The sequence below is a fragment of the Mustela nivalis genome (assembly GCF_964662115.1).
Source record: "Mustela nivalis genome assembly, chromosome: 5".
Lineage (NCBI taxonomy): Eukaryota > Metazoa > Chordata > Mammalia > Carnivora > Mustelidae > Mustela > Mustela nivalis.
The window spans coordinates 112,568,063-112,589,866 of NC_139024.1; the positions used below are offsets into that span (position 1 = coordinate 112,568,063).

General features: G+C 31.9%; 1 protein-coding gene across 17 annotated transcripts in view; it reads left to right on the top strand.

The window, feature by feature from the left end:
* RIMS1 (regulating synaptic membrane exocytosis 1) overlaps nucleotides 1-21,804 on the top strand; it is a gene marked incomplete at its 5' end in the record, with an annotated part of 498,114 nt that overhangs the window by 331,489 nt on the left and 144,821 nt on the right. For 14 of the 17 annotated variants that reach the window (XM_082729760.1, XM_082729770.1, XM_082729772.1 and 11 more), the window contains 9 exons: nucleotides 2,216-2,311; nucleotides 6,541-6,664; nucleotides 10,173-10,219; nucleotides 12,313-12,425; nucleotides 14,656-14,786; nucleotides 15,374-15,545; nucleotides 15,670-15,823; nucleotides 16,864-16,935; nucleotides 21,057-21,213. In XM_082729760.1, the coding sequence (XP_082585886.1) occupies nucleotides 2,227-2,311; nucleotides 6,541-6,664; nucleotides 10,173-10,219; nucleotides 12,313-12,425; nucleotides 14,656-14,786; nucleotides 15,374-15,545; nucleotides 15,670-15,823; nucleotides 16,864-16,935; nucleotides 21,057-21,213 (1,055 nt within the window). Of the gene's footprint in view, nucleotides 1-2,211; nucleotides 2,312-6,540; nucleotides 6,665-10,172; nucleotides 10,220-12,312; nucleotides 12,426-14,655; nucleotides 14,787-15,373; nucleotides 15,546-15,669; nucleotides 15,824-16,863; nucleotides 16,936-21,056; nucleotides 21,214-21,804 lie in introns of those variants that run through there. The other 3 variants (XM_082729765.1, XM_082729755.1, XM_082729767.1) reach the window with 3 other exon arrangements.

Sequence of the window (21,804 nt, forward strand, 5' to 3'; positions counted from 1 at the left end):
GCCATAAGAAGGAGGAAAATAAAGAATTTTTATCTGAGTATAAAGTTCAAGGACAATTTTTACATTAAAAAGGTTTTAATGGATGGTAGTAAAGTTAGATAATGTGAACTGCATAATTTTATTGTAACTTGACAAGCAACATAAAACATCATTAAAGAGATTGTTTCCTAAGTACAATAGAATTTATGGTAATACCAAGAGAGTAAAATGTAGCTTTTAAAACTATTAACTGACTTCCAACAGATATAATGAAAAACTAATTAATTACAAAAGATTATGTTTTATTATAGGAAAAAAATACACATACATGTTTTATTTTACTATGTTTGTGTGCATGTGTATGTTAAATCACATGTTTTGTTTGCATTCAGATCTTAGAGAAGCATTCAAAGATGGGCTTTAAAATTATTTACCAAGCAGGCACCTGGGTGGCTCAGTTGGTTAAGCAACTGTCTGGAGTCCCAGGATCAAGTCCCACATCAGGCCCTCTGCTCATCGGGGAGCCGGCTTCTCCCTCTGCCCCTTGCCCCTTTCATGCTCGCTCTCTCTCTCTCAAATAAATAAAATCTTAAAAAAAAATTATTTACCAAGCTATTGTATTATAATTGTGTGATAGTTTTGACCTCTTCAAAACTATTGACTGTTAATCTAACTAAAACCTCTCTTCAGTTAATGCACTTAATAATATCACCTTATTAACTGAGGGTTGCCGGGGGTGGCGGTAGGGAGAGGGTGGTTGGGTTATGGACATTGGGGGAGGTATGTGCTATGGTGAGTTCTGTGAAGTGTGTAAACCTGGCAATTCACAGATCTTTATCCCTGGGGCCAATAATACATTATATGTCAATAAAAAATAAAAAAATTATAATATCAACTTATTGGTTATTGCCATTAATTTTTCTTGCTGTGAGATAATTCTGATCACCTCCACTAATGGGCATGTCCTAAAGAATTATGGACTAGCCTCAAGCTTTGAGAATATGCCTTGCACTTTTAATTACATATACTTAACAACTGCATTGGGAAAAATTAAACTTAGAAACTTTCAGATGTATTTAATTTTAGTTACAATGAAAAAGCCACATAAAAGTGTTAAATATTCAGTAATATAACTCAGACTTCATGAGTTAGATAAAATACATATATATTTCGGATAAAGTCAGTCAGATGGTTGTAGCAGGGATAAACTTAGGCTATTACTCATTGTATTATAGTAAATTGCTTCTCCAAAGTAGCCTATTCTTGGTTTGAATCCATAGTCTTTATGTCTTAGACCTGTATTCTACTAATGTTATACACAAGAGATAACTGATGCATCATGTGCATATGGAACTGTAATTCAAATGAAATGATAGGTATGAATTTTGAAGATAAAGGAAAGTGAACCCTAATGTAAACTGTGTCACACAGTAAGTAGGGAAGACCTGGCACTTCTCTTGTAAGAATATATGTTACTCATGGTCCCCCTGCATTGTTAGGTCAATATAAGTAATTAGTATATGAACTTCGATAGGACCTATGGTCATCTCAAATACAATGAGGAGTTTTCTTTTTAAAACTACACTGCCACTCTGTGGGGTGCCTGGATGGCTCAGTTGGTTAAATGTCTTTTTTTTTTTTTTTTTTTTTTTTAAAGATTTCACTTATTTATTTGAGAGAGAGAGAGAGAGAGAACAATACCAGGGTGAGGAGAAGAGGGAACCTGCCACAGCTTGATCTAGGACTGATCCCAGGACCCTGGGGTCACAGCTTAAGCCCAAGGCAGCCACTTAACCATCTGAGCCACCCAGGCACCCCAAATATCTGTCTCTTGATCTTAGCTCAGGTCTTGATCTCAGGACCATGAGTTAAAGCCCTGTGTTGGGGGGCTACCTAGAAAAAAACAAAACAACAACAACAACAACAAACTCCAAAACAAACAACAAACAAACATACTGCAACTTGTTTAATCAAAAATATGTTTCATGCGCTCTGGTGAGTGCTGTGAAGTCTGTAAACCTGATGATTCATAGACCTGTCCCCCTGGGGCTAATAATACACTGTATATTTATTAAAAATTTTAAAAAATTATAAAAAAATATGTTTCAGTTTATTAATACACCTACACTCAATCCTAAATACATTGTAAAAGACTGTAAGAGTAATTCCTCAAAGTAATAAACTTATGTTCTGATATGAGTTTTGGGCACTTATAAGTTTATTATTATTTAGGTTGTTGGAGGAAAAATGACCGACTTAGGACGCCTTGGTGCCTTCATCACCAAAGTAAAGAAGGGTAGCCTTGCAGATGTAGTTGGACACTTAAGAGCAGGTAAACTTTCTTTTTAACATTTAAACAGTCTGTACTCCTTGCATGAATTGGTGGTTTTCAATTTGGGGTAAGTTACATATGAATCAAATAACTAATTTTAGTGCATGAATAAAGACTTTTGTCCTGATGTGGGTATTTACTGATTGCAGTAATAGGCAATGATACATCAGTTTGGAGATACATCAGCAGTTTGGAGAGAGTAAGTTTAGGAATCTTTTTTTAAATTTTATTTGTTTAAAAATAGATACAAATGCTGCAGGATTCCTAGTTTTTGTAGATGACTGCATAATGTTGCTACAAAAATCCAAAGCAATTTACTCTTATAGAAAAAATAGTATCACTACTTAATTCTTTAGTTTATATCTTAAACTATTAGAATTGCTAAAGGTTTTCACAGTGGTCCCAAACACTTGCAGTAGTAGTTTTTAGTAAAGTACAACCATCATCACATTTCTTACACAGATGATGTAATAAAATATTTGTTAATTTAATTGTGGTGTGTATTGAACTCATGCAGGTGTGCTAATTCTTGGTATTTGGAAATTTACCTCCTGTTGCTCTGTAACCTTAACGTGATCTAATAAAATCATTTAATATATTCGGATATACCATATTCAGTAGCAACATACTTTAAAATCTATTTTGGTTAACTTGTTTATTCTTCATTTTAGTTAAAATCATATTAACTTTTTTTTTCTGGTTTACTTCACAGTTTAGTAGAAACCTTTTGGTTGGCGTGTCTGCTTATGCATTTGAAAGACAATTACAGTGAAAACAGAACAAGCTAAACTGTAGAATTGAGGATCAGTAACCCATAACACACAGAAAGAGAACATTTCTTGGCTGATTTCAATTTTTATAACTTAAGACTGTAATAACCGAGACCTCTAGAAAAGTGTTTTGTAACTGTTAAAGACATTTTTGTTGTAATCAATTACCAGGCTATCAGTTCAAAATCATTTAGGTTTTTTTCTTTGATTGAGACTTCCTATGCAGGTGTTGTATAGGGAGAAAAATCAAATCAGAGAGTTTATCCATCTGTAGTACATATGGCTTTGAAGATGTATAGAGGTACAGTGCACTGTTGTTTACTATTAGGGACTAGTTATGAAACTAGTTAGAAAATAACTCAATCAGCAGTGACTATGTCAATAAACTGGGTCTTTGCTTGTTCAAAGACTGAAAAATCAGCCTTAGAAAGTGAAAATCCCTTTAAAAAAAAGTATAAATCCCTTAAATCAATGTAATGCTCTAACTTTACTATAGAAATCTGAATTTGTTGGGGTTCCTGAGTGGCTCAGTCATTAAGCGTCTCCCTTTGGCTCAGGTCATGATCCCAGACTCCTGGGATCAAGCCCCATATTGGGTTCCGGGCTTGACAGGAAGCCTGCTTCTCCCTCTCCCACTCCCCGTGCTTGTGTTCCCCTCTCTAGCTGTGCCTCTGTCAAATAATAAATACAATCTTTAAAAAAAAAAAAAGAAGAAGAAGAAGAAATCTGAATGTGCAAATCATATCATAAACATATAGCTTTTGATTTTGTCTTTGTATTTTAATTAAAGATTATGTAAGAGAGTCAGTAAAGGGTTTTTTTCTGAAAAACCCTTCTAGGCACACTTAAATAACCCTTAGTGTGCCTAGAGCCTGAGAAACTTAAATCTAAATGCTAAAGCTCAGCTTAAATAAGTATAAAACATACAAGTGGACTTTTCACTTCAAGCAATTGATGCATTTGAAAAAAAGTATTTTAATAAATTAAGTAATATATTCTGTTTGATATACATTGTCATTTAGGGATGGTTTTCCTTCTGTTTGCATATAAGCACCATTGGCCTATGCAATGCTGTGTTTATTAGTGTGACCTTTGCTCCGCATTTGCATTGTTGCTTTAATCTTGCCTTAACTTTCTGTACTGCTTCTTTCCTTTAAATCCATGCACTGTGCCACAATTTGTTTAATCATCAAAAGCACAAAGTTGACACTGACATGCACCTTATTAAAGCCTTTCACTGTCTCCCCCTCTTCATCTGCTTAAGTCAAAGCTCTGTAGTTCTGTTCTCTGCTATCCAGCCATTAATCCATTCACCTTACCTTCTGCCAAGGCAGTCTGCCTACATGTCGTTGGCAAGCTGCCCATCTCTGAGACCTGGTCCATGCCTCTTGTCTACCTGGCTGCTTCTCTGCTCTGTGCTGTGTGTGTTGAAGTCCTTTTCATCTTTCAAAAGGCATCTAAAGTTGCCTTAATTCTAAAGTGTTTCCTGATACCTCACCTGGAACAGTAACTAATTACTATCTCCCTAGCTCTTACCTTCTACTTCTATTCCTCCTATCATTGCATATGACATTTTAGTAAAGATAATCATTCCTGTTTCTCCCCCACAAAATGTAAGGACAGAGGAAATCTCCTTTTCATCTTTCCATCATCGTATTCTACGTCTCTGCCTGAAGAGATTATCCACATAAAAATACATATTGTTTAAAAAAACCCACCCACCTTCTAGTTTAGGAGGTATTGATTTGTAAAGAAACGCATGTATTAAGTTAATATGGTGTTAAAAGTTATACTTCCAGGTTGCTGTCTATAAAGAGGAGAATTTTATAATTCAGTGCTTTTGCAAAATGTTAACTGCAGCTCATTACCGGGTAGTTACATTAATTTAATGGTTTGTATCCATTTTTTTAAAAAAATTGAGATAGAACATGATAAAATAAGGGATATCAGGGTAAGTACTGTTTCAGAAAATATTTTTTCGTATACACACACACATACATATATATACTCACATGATGTAAACTTTATTTCTTTTCTTGGTCAAACAAATTTAAATAACTGAATATATTTTAAATTTATAATTATATTTTATTTCTTTTTAAAAAATGAAGTATATTCATTGCCTATTTAAAAAACCTTGCTGGATAACTTCTTAGGACAAACTATTAGATGTCATTTAACTGTTGATACTAAGCATACTCTTACAAACCAAAGCAGCATCATATATGCTTAAAAAAAAATTTTTTTTTTAATTTTTGAGTAAGCCAGCATTTGGGAAAAAACAATTTTTTTCTACTTCCTTTCACAGATGGACCTAAAAACAAAGTTTTCATGCTTACAATTAGCTTCATATGTATAACAATCATATTGATTCATTAGTTCAACCTACATTTCCTTACCTACTGAAATGTTACAGGCACTGAGAATAAAAAAATGAGTAGAAACAAAACAAATTAAGACACTTCAAAGTATCCTTAAGTTTGGGATATTTTGGTAGAGCCTACCATTGTGAATTGATGGGTACTATTCAGAGAACTATTTAGGATCTAAAACTGCTCTAAATATTCATGAAAATAAATAATTTTTCCCAAATGATCTATGGTGATATGTCTAATTAAAACATCAAAAATAAGTATTAGCTCATGTATTTTAACATCATATTATTCTCCTTGATCAATCTTAGAATATTTAACCAATTAATAAGTACTATAGTTTTTATTATTATAAAATATTTCTTCATTTTATTTTAATGCTCACAATATATAATATGTATAGAATGTGTGTGTTATGAACATCTGGAAGTGGGTTAACTGTCATGCAACAGTTCTACATCTGCTTGCTTTGTAACTTTGCCATAGCTACCTGCGTTACCCTATGGGTATGAACTCAAATCCTTTCATGCATTTTTATTCTGTTGTGTGTCTGATAAAGACAATGAAGCATGACTCATAATTGGAAAATTCATGCTAATAAATGTTAATTGCTATTTCAACCAAAAACAAAGCAGGATTTATGCAGAGTTCAATAAGAATCTTTCACATATAGAGCCGCCTGCATTTATTATATGGAGGACATGCTGCTAATTATTATTTTTTAATGTTTCCAAATAGGCTGTGCTAATTCCATCCCATAGCATGAGATTATTTTTTATATTATTTCTGGTATATTTAAAAAGATAAAGGTAGTTTTGTAATGTACTGTTTCCTGTGACCAGTAATATTCTATGGAGGAAAGAAAAAAGGAAAAAAAAAAAAAGAAAGAAAGAAGAAAAGAAAAAAGTGTTTAGAAGAACCATTTAGCTGACATTATATGTCAGTCAATTTGCTTTTGAGAGCAGGGTCTAGACAATTAAACTATTTGTATATGTTTTGCATTTCTTTGTTAAAAAAAAGAGAAAAGATAAGAAAAAAAGAAAGAGAATATATAAGGTAAAAAAATACCCTTTTTTTTAAATTCAAGGGGATGAAGTTCTAGAATGGAATGGTAAACCCCTGCCGGGAGCTACAAATGAAGAAGTTTACAACATTATTTTAGAATCAAAATCAGAACCTCAAGTTGAAATTATTGTTTCAAGGCCTATTGGGTAAGGCTAAAAAAACTTACTTCTTAAGTTTAGTAAATTACATGTATTAGCAGGGTTTTAAAAAGAAGTTTATACATTCATACAGTACATGTTAACATGGATAGTTTTTTTTCAATTATGGGCATACATTTTAGATTTTTAAAATTTCTTACTTTTTTAAACTTGAATGCTGAATTTTCTTCACTACATTTTAGAAGCTCCACATTTAACACTTGTAATATCAAAAAATATTGATACTTTTTTTCAGAAGTGAACTATAAACTAAAATTATTTTCTTTTAATTACAAAACTGTTTATTTTTAGTAACTCTTACTTCATGAGTAGTATTTCCTTAAAGAGAGTCACTAACTTGTCTTTTTATGGTATTTAAAATAGTAATTGTTTCATATCTACATGAACTTTTTATTATTTTACTAAGAATAGAATTTTTTTTTCTATAATTTTTACCCATGGGTAGTGCCAATTTTTATTTAGAATCAAGCAAGTGTGAAATATTTTAACCTTTTAGTTGGTCATAATAATTGGCATAATATTTTTTTAACTTTAATTTTTAGCATAATTATCTCCAGCCAATGGGATATTTTTTATATTTGTACATAAAGTTCCCCACATCATTAGCTTTTCCTGAATAGTCCACAAAGTCCAAATATTCTTTTTGCCAGGCTGTCATTTTTTGGAAGGCATTTAAAATTGTCTCATTATAGTTGGCTTGATGTTTAAATATATTTTTGGAAATAATTCGCTCTTTCCCTTATTCTCTAAAATATTGTAGAGCCATTAGTTCAAGACTTTTTATGTTGAAAAAGTAGTAGCCTTAAATTTTTGTTGTCCTCATGTATATATGTCAATGCAAAACATACAAGAAAATATAGTTATCCTAATTTTCAAAGGACTGAAACTGTATCATATATTTCAAAGAATAATATATATAAACTCTAAAATAAAAGCAAGATTATAAACAATTTTAAGTGGTGATTATTAATAATAAACATTGAAGACATTTGCAAAAGTATTGTACATTTCCATGCAGATTTTTTAAAAATAGCAACACTATATAATTTATTCTAGTTTTACATGACATGTGTTCTAGTGCTGAGGTAAATATGAGGCTGGAAAAGAGGTAAGTAAATTGGAAAATGAATCAAAGTATAAAAATAAATTAAAATCAAGCATTGTACACATTGCCAAATACTTGCAGATATGTAGAGGTTTAAAAGTAATCAGCTAAAATATTGATTCATGGTAACTTTAAAAAAATTAACAGACAATTAAAGTGGACTGGAATAACAATTTCATTATTTTTACTTTTGTATGAAAATAATTTAAAAGGTAATAATCTGCATAGCTAAATCCTAAATTGTCATGGATTATGGAATTCAAAGAAATATGGAATGCAAAGCTTATATTTAAATAAAAATCAAATTTTATATCAACCTTCCAGTTAATAGAGAAATTATTAGACTCCTAGAAGAACAATTCTAGCTGTACTTAATAATTATGTTTAATATAGTTCTGTGACTAATTTAAAACAGAAAGCAATATTTATTCATAGTTTAGTGGCATAGTAATTCCATAAATCATTCCTAATATAACCTATGTGCACATTGATCAACATGGTCTAAGAAACATCAGCCATCTGCAGTATTGACCAATTTTACCAACCTACCAATTGTCTTGGCATTTATGCTTATAATTGGTATCAGAACTATTCTATTATCTTACTTATGAGTAGAATGAGTAGAACTAATTAAGAAGTCTTGTTTGTAAACATATAAATTTATGCCTAAAAATATTACTGAGGTAATTAACATTAATAAATTTGATTCAAAATCACCTTAAAGTGTGTTTTTACAACTTCTCCATCTTTCTTTCACAGACATATAAAATCCAAAGCTTGTGCCTGGTTTTAGAGTTCCAAATTCTAATTTCCATAATTGACTTCGGGGCTGGTTTAAAAAGTTGTACTATCTAAAAAATTATTCTTTCTCAGGGCATTTGGGTGGCTCAGTGGGTTAAGCCTCTGCCTTCAGCCCAGGTCATGATCTCAGGGTCCTGGGATCGAGCCCCACATTGGTCTCTCTGCTCAGCGGGAAGCCTGCTTCCTCCTCTCTCTCTGCCTGCCTCTCTGCCTACTTGTGATCTCTGTCAAATAAATAAATAAAATCTTTAAAAAAAATTATTCTTTCTAGATTTTCTTAAAAATATACTTTTATTTGCCTGGATGAATTTAGAATAAGGTAAAAGAAGATAAACCGTTGGTTTCTTGGGTCATACGTATTGAAGATTAGTTTCTTAATTATCATATGAAATGCTTTATATAAAACATTAGTTGTTCAAAAATTTGTAATTAAATGTATTTATAAAATACACAACACAGGATGTATTATCTTTGTAAGAAGTATAATATTATAGGTTTGAAAATTACTTTGCACAAAACAAGTGAAAATGAGAAGTCAGGAAAATAAACTTGTTTTTATTTGTGTTCCCCCCCAAAAAGTACAAAGAAAAGTCAAAGTGAAGTTAGGTCACAGGTAAGTGGTTAGAAATTCTTAAATAATACTCAAACATTATTGTAATAATTCTGTCAGTCCTAGCTAAATCCAGTCTGCTTTAATATGTCATATTAATACTTGCATATTATTAATCTCCTTAAACTGATACTAAACTATCTTTGAAAAACCTGAGGTAAAGTAATTCTTTGTAGTACACTTCCCAAACCAAGCTGGTCCAGGGTGCTTAAGGTCACAGTGGATAATGGATTAAGCTGAGGTTATAGTAAACATTTATTCAGAGTAATTTGTGAGTGTGACAGGAATGGGTGTTCTCACAAGTCACTTTCTAATCATACAGTTAATGGCCATATATTTAGCTAACTTCAGTATAGAGATATAAATCTCTATATAGGGCTATATATGTGTATATGAATTATGTATTCACATATATAAAATATTTTAGCTTTTTTGTTGCAAGCTTGAACCATTTTTAATTTCCAAAGCAGCTCATCCTTTTTATTTTATTAACTTTGCCCATGATATTCACCCTATTATTTTATTATCAAGAAATGTTTTCATCCCTTTCATTCAGTAAACTCTTTCAGATGTGTTTGTAAAACATATTACTGATTTGTAAAATATGTGTCATTTTGATTTTCTAGAATTGAAATAAAATATTACCTTTAACATTTTTTTATTTCCAAAACTTGCTGTTTTGGTAGTAAAAATATTGTGGTCATTTTAGCCACAATATTAGTCTGATTGTTGTCATGTTGAAGTGTTTTGCTGTTAAATATATAAAAACTTATTTTTACTACAGTTTGTGTGTGTGTGCATGTGTGTGTGGTATTTGACATCTATGCACATTAGTAATTGCCTTGATAGTGACTCCTGTCCATTCCCACCTGTAAAGACCCAAAAGGATTGTTCACACCACTGAAATAGAATGTGGTTGTGATTGCCTCAGGCAGGGTAATTTAGCTAATGGGATTTTCACCATACCCTATTTCTTTTAGTGACATTCCACGGATTCCTGAGAGCTCCCATCCTCCACTGGAGTCCAGTGAGTATAAGATTTATTTGTTGTTATCATATGTACTGAATGAAATTGAAGAATAAAGATTTATCATTTGCTTTAGTTATTTGATATAAATGAATTGGTATTAGTATAGTAAGGTTATCTTCAATGATGTCTGAAGGTGGCAACTGTGACAATCATTGAAAACCCAAAGTTCTACTTTAAGATTTTTTTTTTAAGATTTCTTTAAGATTTTTTTTTTATGGCTATCCAAAAATATTAACTGGCAGTACCCTCTGCATCATAACAGGACCCTCATAGAGCTCAATTAATAAACCAGTACTAGCTATGTTTGCTGTAGGTAAAAATGTATTGTGGTACCGGATTATTCATTCTGTTTGGTAATTAGGCTGAGCTAGACTTTCTAGTTAGGAAATGAGCACATTAATAGATATTTTAAAAGCAGCATAATATAAACACTGGTATTGTATGTGAGTGATGAATCACTGAATTCTACTCCAGAAACCAGTAATGCACTGATGTTAACCACCTAAAATTTAAATTAAAATAATAATAACAGAATTTTAAAAAATAAAAATAATAAAAAATATTAAACTGTCTGGTAGGGTCATGGAAATGAGTGGGTGGAGTAGAGGTGAAGTTCAGTGGGCATAAGAGAGTCAGGAGACAGTGAGGCTAGAGGGTTGCATTATCTACATAGCCATTAAAGGCATTCCAGGTGATGGAAGATGACAATGTGTGCAGTGAAGTCTAGACAGGTAAGGAGGTGAAAGTGATGCAGATATTTACTCTGCAACGGATTGGCATTAACTTCACAATACCTTGGGCTTGATGAGCAAGTGTTCTTATGTAACCCATTTATGGAGATATAAAATACAAGTGATTTGAGAGGAAAACAAGTGTTCATAGTTATAAGGAGGTAGAAAGTATGTGAATGGGATAGACAAGGATCTGCATATCAAATGCAGACCAGTATGCATACCTGCTGGAGATGAGCCCATATTTGGATTTGAGCTTTCTGATAACTAATACAAAGAGGGAAATGGGACCTGTTGCATAATTTATAGCTGATACTATTTAAAAATAAACTGTTATAATATTACAAACAAATTGATTATTAGAAGCAACAGTATTCTTGTCCTAGGACCCAAGAAAAAAATTATTCTAAGGATATTTGAAAAGAGAAACATAGTAACAAAGAATTTTATAGAATTCTATCTTGAAGGCTTTGGAGAGCACAGAGTGATGGTATGTGGCTTAACTTAGACTTAATTTGTGTGTATAGGAAAAAGTGTGTGGATCATACTCCATGTGAAGGTGAAGTAGATCTCTTGTGGAGAATCACTGGAGACAGCATTCTCAGCCATTCAAGAGATTCATTTTTAAGATCAGAACTGAAATAGATGGGGGGCAAGGGGTTGCATAGGTTGTTCCATAGGTTAATTGTCTTACTCTTGGTTTTGGCTCAGGTCATGATCTCAGGGTCATGAGTCAAGCTCCATGTTAGGCTCTCCACTCAGTGGGGAGTCTGCTGGAGATTTTCTCCCTCTCCCTCTGCTTCTCCCCCAGCTCCTGCACACACTCTTTCTCAAAGTAAATAAATACATCTTAAAAAAAAAAAAAAAAAAAACTAAGATAGATGGTAAATCTTATTTTAAAAGGAATGAATTCTAGGCCTAGATGTAGCTCATAAATTATATGTGCATTCATTTTCATTTCAGCAAGGACAGTTCATAATAGATGATACTTTAGCCAAGATAATTAAAATAACAGGCATCATCTTTCTTATCACTAAAGCATGAAGCCTTTACCTACATGGGAGGTTATGCCAGAACCTAAACTGTACAAATACCCCCCAGAAATATATAAAGCCAATATTACATTGGAGCAAAAAAATATAAAATTTAATTACATCTTTTAAATCCTTTAAAATAGGCAATTAACCAAAGAAGACCGTATGATAATTTTCTGTGACTATCCAATTAAAAGTTGATTCTACTCTTATTGATGGTATTGAATTATAGTTTTATACTACATTTAACATTTCATAAAAAATATTCTCGCATGCTTATTATAAATGGGTCACTAAAAATTACTTAATTTTTTTCTCATTTTAGGTTCAAGTTCCTTTGAATCTCAGAAGATGGAAAGGCCTTCCATTTCTGTTATTTCTCCAACAAGTCCTGGAGCCCTAAAAGATGCCCCACAAGTCTTGCCAGGACAACTTTCTGTATGTATTTTTCACACATGTTGGAGACCACTAGTCTTTGCTCACTGTTCTGAATCTGTCCTTAAAAATGAAGGGATATTTGTCCTTTAAATGTTCCCCCAAATTTGAAGTCTGTCCTTCAGATATATGTCTTATATTTAACACCGTGGTCTATTTCCAATTTTTGCATGTATTTATTAAATTTAGATAAGTCTTTATTTATATATTTATTTGAAAATATTTATTGAGTGCCTGCAATGTACCCAGGTGTTATAAACAATCAATGATAAATGACAACATAAGTAGATAAAACACCCATTATGTTTTGTGTGCTGTATAAAAGTTTCTAAGGTAGGTAGTTGGTTCAACATGATCAACTCTGAAGGTCATGTTCCACTCACTTAACACCCTTATGAGCCTGGAGCCTGAAAAAAATTCTTTTAAAAATACTATTTTAACTTCTTGAGTTATTTGGTGAAATACTTCATTTCTGGTATCAATCCAAAAAACTATAGTTTTTCTTACTGTTGCTTAATATATGATGTGGAGAAAGCCAGAGTAAAGAAACTATGGCAAACCATTACAAAATGCCACATCTATGCAGATTATGGTAGAAGACGGGACATTTATATTCATAAATAAAAGAAACCTTGCTTTAAACTATTCTCTAAATAGTTTACTTTTTCTCCTTTGGTAACATGTGGGCTTCTATAATCTGTTCTTGCTACTTTCCTCTGGGCATTTAATTAAACAAAGAAGGTAACTGTAAGCTTGCTGTTATTTTTAAAACCATTCCTGGTTTTAACTTCTATTTTTAGTAAATTAAATACCTTTTTATAGTCCTTTCTGTTTATTTTATCTGCACTGCCCTGTGTGTGTGTGTGTGTGTGTGTGTGTGTGAATCTCTTATATACTCCACCAGTATTTTAGGAGGGATAAAAATCTGTTTTAGTTTTATGAAAAACACATCTGTTATTAATTGAGAACAGAGATATGGATTCATATGGATTCAGGTTTGAATCTTTAATCTGCCCTATACTATGAAAGACCAGTCATGCATGTTAAATTAGTTTATTTTTTTATAATAACTTTTAAATATGTTCAGTGTATTCCCTTTAGATAACTTTTGCTCATAGTTCTTACTCAACCATAAAACTAACTTCTAAATTAAAAAAATAGTAATCTTAACATTGATCACTGCCAGCACAAATACTATATTGACTGCGGAAGTTCTGGTTTTTAGGAGTTTGCTGATATTTTAGTGTGCATTTTTTCTTTATTCAAACTATTATGGAATCTTAGTAGAAATATCATTATTTGGCCTTCACTTTGTCAAAGGTATATAATGCCCCTTTCTTGCCTTCCTTGTTCTTTTCCTCTGTTCTATTATAGGTTAATTATAAAAATTAAATGAGGGGGGGGGGACCAGAAAACAGCAGTACCTGGTGTAAAGGAGGCCCACAGTAAATATGTTTCCTGACTGCTACCAAATCTCTTGTGTAAATTGCTTATTCGTTAAACCTCGTTTCAACACATATGGTACTACAAAATGTATTTAGCTGCACCATAATCATTAAGTCATTTATAATCACCAAACACTGGCACTTAGCACTTAAAGACAAGGATAATTATGTTAATATCCCCTTCTTCCTTTTTTATAAAATTTATATCAGTTTTATTTTCATAACCTGATATGAGAGAGTATAACACTATAGGCTTGCCCACTGTAAGTCATGTTTAAAATACATAAAGAGAAAAGTCACATCATAAGTAGTTATGCTTTCAATTTGGAATTCTTTTCAGAAATAATATTTATAGTTGTAATTTAAAAGTTCTTCAAAAATGGTTTTATTTATAATAATCCCCCAATACTGATTTTAATTAGTAAAACACTGATGGGGGAAAAATTAAAAAGGAATTACTTTGAATTAAAATATTTTCTTATTTTTAAAATAATCCCTTATCTCTATTAAAAACTGCTACATTTTGGGCGCTTGGGTGGTTCAGTTGGTTGGGCCACTTCTTTGGCTCAGGTCAGGATCCTGGAGCCCCTGGATCAAGTCCGGCATCCGGCTCCCAGCTCTGCGGGAAGTCGGCTTCTCCCTCTGATCTTCTCCCCTCTCATGCTCTCTCTCACTCTCTCTCTCAAATATATAAATAAAATCTTAAAAAAAAAATGGTTTTAGTATTTTTTTTAAGAATTGTAATACTTCATGATTTTACCAATAATTCCTTTCTTCATTGATCATAGGTGAAGTTGTGGTATGATAAAGTGGGACACCAGCTGATTGTAAATGTTCTTCAAGCAACAGATTTACCGACTAGAGTAGATGGGCGTCCCAGGAATCCCTATGTGAAAATGTATTTTCTTCCAGATAGAAGGTAGTGAATAATTTCAGAAAAAATATGCAAAAATTCTTAGTAATAGAAAAAGTACAATAGCATCTCCTGTGATATAGTTTTATTTAGTTTTAAAGCCTTATCAAGGTAAAATTGTTATACAAAAAATTGCACATAATTAATGTGTATATTTTGATGAGTTTGAAGATATGCATATGCACACCTGTGATACTGTTTTAAAATATAACAAATCATTCTCTGTAAGGGAATAAAGTATGTTCTCCCTGAAAAAAAAAATCCCTCAAGCTTTATATATGTTTTAAAATAATGTTACTAATTTAAAAATTTTTCATTAACTTGTTTATACACCTATTCGCCTTGGATAGCTATACATCATTTAGAATGTACCTTTGTGTATATATACCTATTATCATAACTACCGCTTACATTATAGGTAAAATTAGAATAGTGTTCAACTCTAGAGTCTTTTTAGACTTAGGTTAAAAGTTGTGGATTAAAAATAGTAAAAAAAAAACAAAATCCCAGTAGCAGTACTACATGTCACTACAGTAGATGGCAGCAGATACTTCATTTTGCTGTTTCATTTACAAGACATACTTATTTTTCAGTGATAAAAGCAAAAGAAGGACCAAAACAGTAAAGAAAGTCCTAGAACCCAAATGGAATCAAACATTTGTCTATTCACATGTACATCGTAGAGATTTTAGAGAACGGATGTTAGAAATAACTGTGTGGGATCAACCAAGAGTACAAGAAGAAGAGAGTGAATTTCTTGGAGAGGTGACGTATGCTGTACAGATTAGCCAAATGCTTATTGAAGTTTCTGTGATATGTACTAATTACAGTTGCTTTAAAATTTGCTTTGGTCAAGACACTTGATTTAATTTAAGAACTGCCCTTTCAGATCCTCATAGAATTGGAGACAGCACTTTTAGATGATGAGCCCCATTGGTATAAACTTCAGACACATGATGAATCTTCACTACCTCTGCCTCAGCCATCACCTTTCATGCCAAGGCGACACATTCATGGAGAAAGCTCTAGCAAAAAACTTCAAAGTAGGTTAAAGTTATTTTTAGTTAACCAGAATTAGTTATGTTGCAATGATCCATTTAGAGATTGATATTCCAAATATTTTTCAAATGTTTATTAGAGATCAAAATATTGGAAAATTATTTATTTCTTTAAAGAGACTTGGCAAAACTATTTTCTCTATTTCCCTAATGAAATGTATGTATGGTATAGTGGAGTGGTTCCAGAGCTGAAAGTTTAAAAACTCTGAATTACCATTCTTTGCCCAATACCCATTGAGTTGTTTTTATTATTAATGAGTTGCTAAATATAAGGTTCTTGATAACTTTATAGTTGCTGGGTATTTGTAGTCTTATTATTCATAAGAAACATTTTTAAACAAATATTGTAAAGTATGTTTATTGTTACTCATCTGGCGATTGGGGAAAAAAGAGTATTCTTTTCTGCATGTGTCCATTAAATTTTGAGTTATGACTAAAAAATCATCTGAAACTTGGGAACTACATTTTGGTAATCTAGAACCAAATTGTTTTGCTCTAATGATTGAATATTTCATGTTAGTACCTCTCTGATCACTCATTTTCTCAAAGTTAATGTTTCATGCAGTATAATGGCTAATTTTGAAGAATAAACATAAATATTTTATCCAGGGCCATGATGTCCTTTTTAATAATATGAGCTCAATAGATTTCCAGCCAAGAAAGTCTTTCACCCTTCCCCCATCCTCCCACCCTCCCTGAACAGTGGAGGAGGGCACCGAATTGGGCAGGAAACTGTATACACTTCACTGTAGGCGTTTATATATATATTATATGTGTATAATGCATTAATTAAAAAAATATGAAAATTTAAGTGATTAAACAGTAAATACTGAGAAAATGTTATCTTTGGAGAACAAACTTTTTTTTTTTTTTTTAATCAGCTTAGCATTTACTTTGTGTTATTCTTGTCCCAAATGTACTTAGTAGTAACGTCATTAGCCTTTAAAAAATTTTTTTGACCATGTCCTTTACATTTCATAAACCAATAAGACACAGAGGTATCTGTTTGCCTTACTGTTGTGCAGGATCTCAGCGAATCAGTGATAGTGACATCTCAGATTATGAGGTTGATGATGGTATTGGAGTAGTTCCTCCAGGTGCGTGGGTGAAGAGCATGGCCCTGCTTCACTGTGCTTCTCATGCTTGTGTTCACTGTCAATTTCCAGACTGACTTGGGATACTGAGCTGGAGATTCGTAGCACAGAGAAATCAGTATTCTTTTATTCCATGGTGACTTGTGTTCCAAATTATTAAGAAAGTTTAAAATGGACTAGTAACTATTCATTAATAGTCCCACATATTTAATTCAGCCAGATTCTTTCTTAGAAGCTAAGATGGCTAGCCAGGTTGAAATCATTCTTTCACAATGCTCCAAGCATAAGCATAAATACAAATTTCATTTTGAAAGGATGTGGTTCATTTTCTCAAATAAAAATTCCATTCTTCTATGTTTTATATTATATGCCTATGATTTTTCCTTCCTCTCTTTCTGAAAATAATGTAGCCTTCCATGGAATATACTGAGAAAGGTGCATGGCAGGGTTTAAAATTGCATGTGGCATGGCTTACCTTTTAATGCTTTTGTGATGTGTTTACCACTTATTATACCTAGAATGTGTATGTACGTATTGAAGTAAGGAAATGCCTTAGAAAGATTCAGTATTCGTTTTAAGTTAACATCTTTTTGTCACTGTCCAGTTAGTAAAATTTTTGTGGCTTGTGTGATTCAAATCTATGTTTCTCATCTGACTCTTGTCAGAAAGTGAGTAAAACCAAGTAGTAAAGATTTATTTTCCTGGTACTAATCCTGTGCTATTTCCTTGACTTACTAGAAAAAAGTAAAAAGTAAGGAAATATCAGTGCTTGCTATGGCAGCCCATATACTAAGAAGTAAGGAAATTTCAAATAAGAAGTAAAGAGACAATCTTGGAACATATTAATATGAGTTATTAAAGGCATTTCTTTAGGACATTAATGATATATGACCTCTTAATTTATGTGATTTTTCAGCTGGAGATACACTTAATTTGAGGGCAGTGATTTTGGGAAAGTCAGTGGACAGATTCCACACTAGTCACTAAATTCACAATTCGAAGAGATACATAACAACTTCTGTAAAATTAGGAGAAATTATGGAGAGTTCTCTAAAATTAGGTTTATTTGCTTCCTGTATAATTCAGAGAAAATATTGTATTTAATCACTGTATGACATTAGCAAATATTCTTAAAAACAATAAGCCTAGTGCTGTTCATATCTGTATTCTTAGATAATACTCTGATATCAGACTGCAAGAGTTTTAAATATTAGTGGATTAAATTTTATATTTTGTTTTGTTTGTTTTTTAAAGAATCATAATAATTAGACGCATTCTTCACAGAAACTTTAATATTACATTCAACAGAATATTTGTTTTTTTTCTAATTGAAAGTGGAAGAGTGATTGTACATTAAATCCACTGACATATTTAAATAGGAATCAGATGAATCATGGTAGGAAAGTCATCAAGCCTTTCTAACAAGAATCGTGGCCATTAATCTTAATGTGGTCATTACCAACTCATCTAAACAGATTTTACTTCTGTGTGTGGTTCTCCAGTTTTATTCACCCAGAATTTCACATTTTTTAATGATGAGGCAAGAGCAAATGGATGAAAGAATAAATGGCCAATTGAATAGATACTGAATTACTAAAATGTTAAGTTTCCTGTCATTTTCCTGAGAGATCACAAAGATAGAGGCCAAAAGGGGAGTTACAGGATCCACTACAATTGGAATTATTCATCTTTGGATACCACTAAAAAACACTGAGTTTCAAAAATGTTTACATTCTGTACTGAAACAAACAATATTATGATTTTTATAAATATATGTAATCTTTTATCATGTGGAAGCAGTGCCTAAATTTTCATTTCAAGTAATAGTCATTTTTATTTAGCATTTAAAAAGTAATGAGGCAGGACTTTTAAAAGAATATAACAAATCAGGGGCGCCTGGGTGGCTAAGTGGGTTAAAGCCTCTGCCTTTGGTTTAGGTCATGATCTCAGGAACCTGGGATTGAGCACCACTTCAGGCTCTCTGCTCAGCAGGGAACATGCTTCCCCCTCCCCCTCCGCCTGCTTCTCTGCCTACTTCTCTGCCTACTTGTGATCTCTATCTCTCTCTGTCAAATAAATAAATAAATAAAATCTTTTTAAAAAAATAAAAGAAGAATAAAAATAACCATATGCAGATTGCCCTTATATGGGCAAAACATGTGGTGGTAACCCCAATCTTTCTGAGCATTACTACAAATTCAGAAAATGAAAAAACAAACAGATAAACACACTCTAACTTTGAGTTAACCAAAACATTGAAATGAGCATAAATTAGCAATTTCCTTCCCCCTTTTTCTGAAGGTAAAGAATATGTGTTGTAAGCAGTAAATTAAACATAATACAAAGAAAACCAAATTCTTTTGAAAAGTATCAAAAACCTATGTATACGAATTAGGATAAGATAAAAAAAAAATATCACTCTCTAGATATCACTCTCTATGTAAATACAAAGAACCCATGGGAAAAATCAGTTATACCCTTCTAACAGTAAGATATCTAAATTCTCTAAGTTATTTCTTAATAGTTAATTATATCAAATATGAAAGTGTCATTTATATACCTTGAATTCTCATTGAAATCTTGAAATGGTGCTCTCAATTCAATCCTGACCTTCCATAATTATTGTATGACTGAAGTTATAAAGTGACAACAAATGGTAATTGAGACCTTGCATTAATTATCATTAAAAATAACCATGATTTTTTATAATGAGCTGTGAAATAAATTTACTGTATGTAAATTTACTTGGTTTCTTTCTAAATTTAATATTACAGTTTATACACCTGAACAATGACAAAGAAACTTTCCTATGTGGAATTCAAAATAACAGCTTAATTGCTATGATTTTTGTTATAGAATGAAGTATATGAAATTATAAATTATAACATTTATGGTTACATTATTTGGTCATTATACTGATGTTCTTAGAATGACAGAATTGTTGGGCATCTCTGATCATGATATTGTCATTTTGAATTGTCACTCATAAACATTTATGAAATGTTTAGATACCTTTCTTTAAACTTAGTTAAAATATACAATCACAGCAAATAAGCTATTGGAGAATTTTACTCTGCCTTCAATAATGATGTTTCATGGCATATTTTAATATAATGTAGGAGTTACTAAGTAAATAAATGAAGAAAAGTTCAAACTACCCAGTTACATTTAATGTTTTCATGTTTCATGTACTTTTATGTAGTTGTAAATATAGTTATTTTTCCTTTGGCCACAGAATTTTTTATTTTCCTTTCAATAATGGCAAACAATGATCCTTGTGGGAAAAAAAATTAATTAAACCATTACTTCGATTTGAGATTGAATTATGGCTTTGTCTTAACTAAATCAGAGATGATATAAACCTTTTTGTTTCAGGGGAGAATGAATTTAGAATTTATTTTTAATTTTTAATTGCAATTATCTTAACTGCATAAACTAAATTATGTTATCAACACATTTGTGGAATAGTTTCAGATGTCTGAGGTAGATTTGGTGATTGGAGAGCTAATTTTCTCTGCATTATTGCCACAGTCATCGCCATCCATACACTATATTCATTTGAAAATTACAGTATTATATGTAGTTTGCAAAATTCAGTGAATATTTGTAATAGTGAAGATCTAGTACTCTTCTTTGTTAACTAAAATTGATAAGAGAACATTTTCTTTTCTTTGTTTTTTTCGGCAAAGCCACCTGAAATCCAGCTAAAATAGTTTATCCTTCGGAAGAAAAATTCAAATAACATTTAAAAAGACCCCAGATTTCTAAGCATTGACTTATCTGTTAACTATAGTTCACTGTCAATGAAAAATCACTCACTCACTCACTTTTTAATTTAAAATAGTATCCCAGCTCATCCTAACATCTGAGACATCAGCTTTATTATTCACATGCAGTATCTCCACAGGCACCTTTGAACAAATCTGTAACCTGTTTTTATGCATGTATATGTTACACTCTGTGTACGTATACTTAATAGTTTTGAAGAGAAAAGCTAATAATACTGATTGCATGGCATTTGTTATAGTAGGTCAGTGGCTGCTTTAGATAGAATTTGATATTTCCACATTAATGTTTACATTATCGAAGAATACTGACAGATTTTTTGTGTGTACTCTTGCCAGTAGGTTATAGGTCTAGTGCTAGAGAAAGTAAATCTACAACATTAACTGTGCCAGAACAGCAAAGAACAACTCATCACCGCTCACGTTCAGTATCTCCTCACCGCGGCGATGATCAGGGAAGGCCGCGTTCACGTTTACCAAATGTGCCATTACAGAGGTAGGCTTTGAGATGGGCTTCAAGTCTCAAGTACTTTTTAATTTTAATATACAATGTAACCTGCCTCAAGACTGTTACTGACATGAAATAATGGTTTAATCAGTCAAATTTTTTTTTTCCAAAATCATTTGTAAGCAAAAATGTCTTTTTATCCATTACCCCACCAGTATTACATTCTGTTCTTGAATCTTGAGAAATTTTTTCCAGGAGGTAGAAGAAGTTTATGTCCCAAGCACAGTTTTTGAATAACTATCTTGTATTCTGTTGGCTAGTTTTTTCTCCTGTTAGGAAAAATTGTATAATGGATAACTTGTGGAGAGAAATGGCAAAGAATAAAAGGTTAAGAGGCAGAATGTGTTTTTAAGAAATTTAGAATTTAGAAAAAATTTTTTTAGAATTTAGAATTGTCTTTTTGAAACACTTTAAGTGCTTCAAAAGTACATGCAACTTAGGTAATGTAGTGCTGTATTTTATCTTATCCTAAAATATACTTCTGAAACTTAAATTAAGTATGCAGACGAAAATTGTCATTTTTGACAGAGGTGCAAGAGAAGGTTGGAGAAATGTAGCACAGGCAAAGCACTCCTAGAG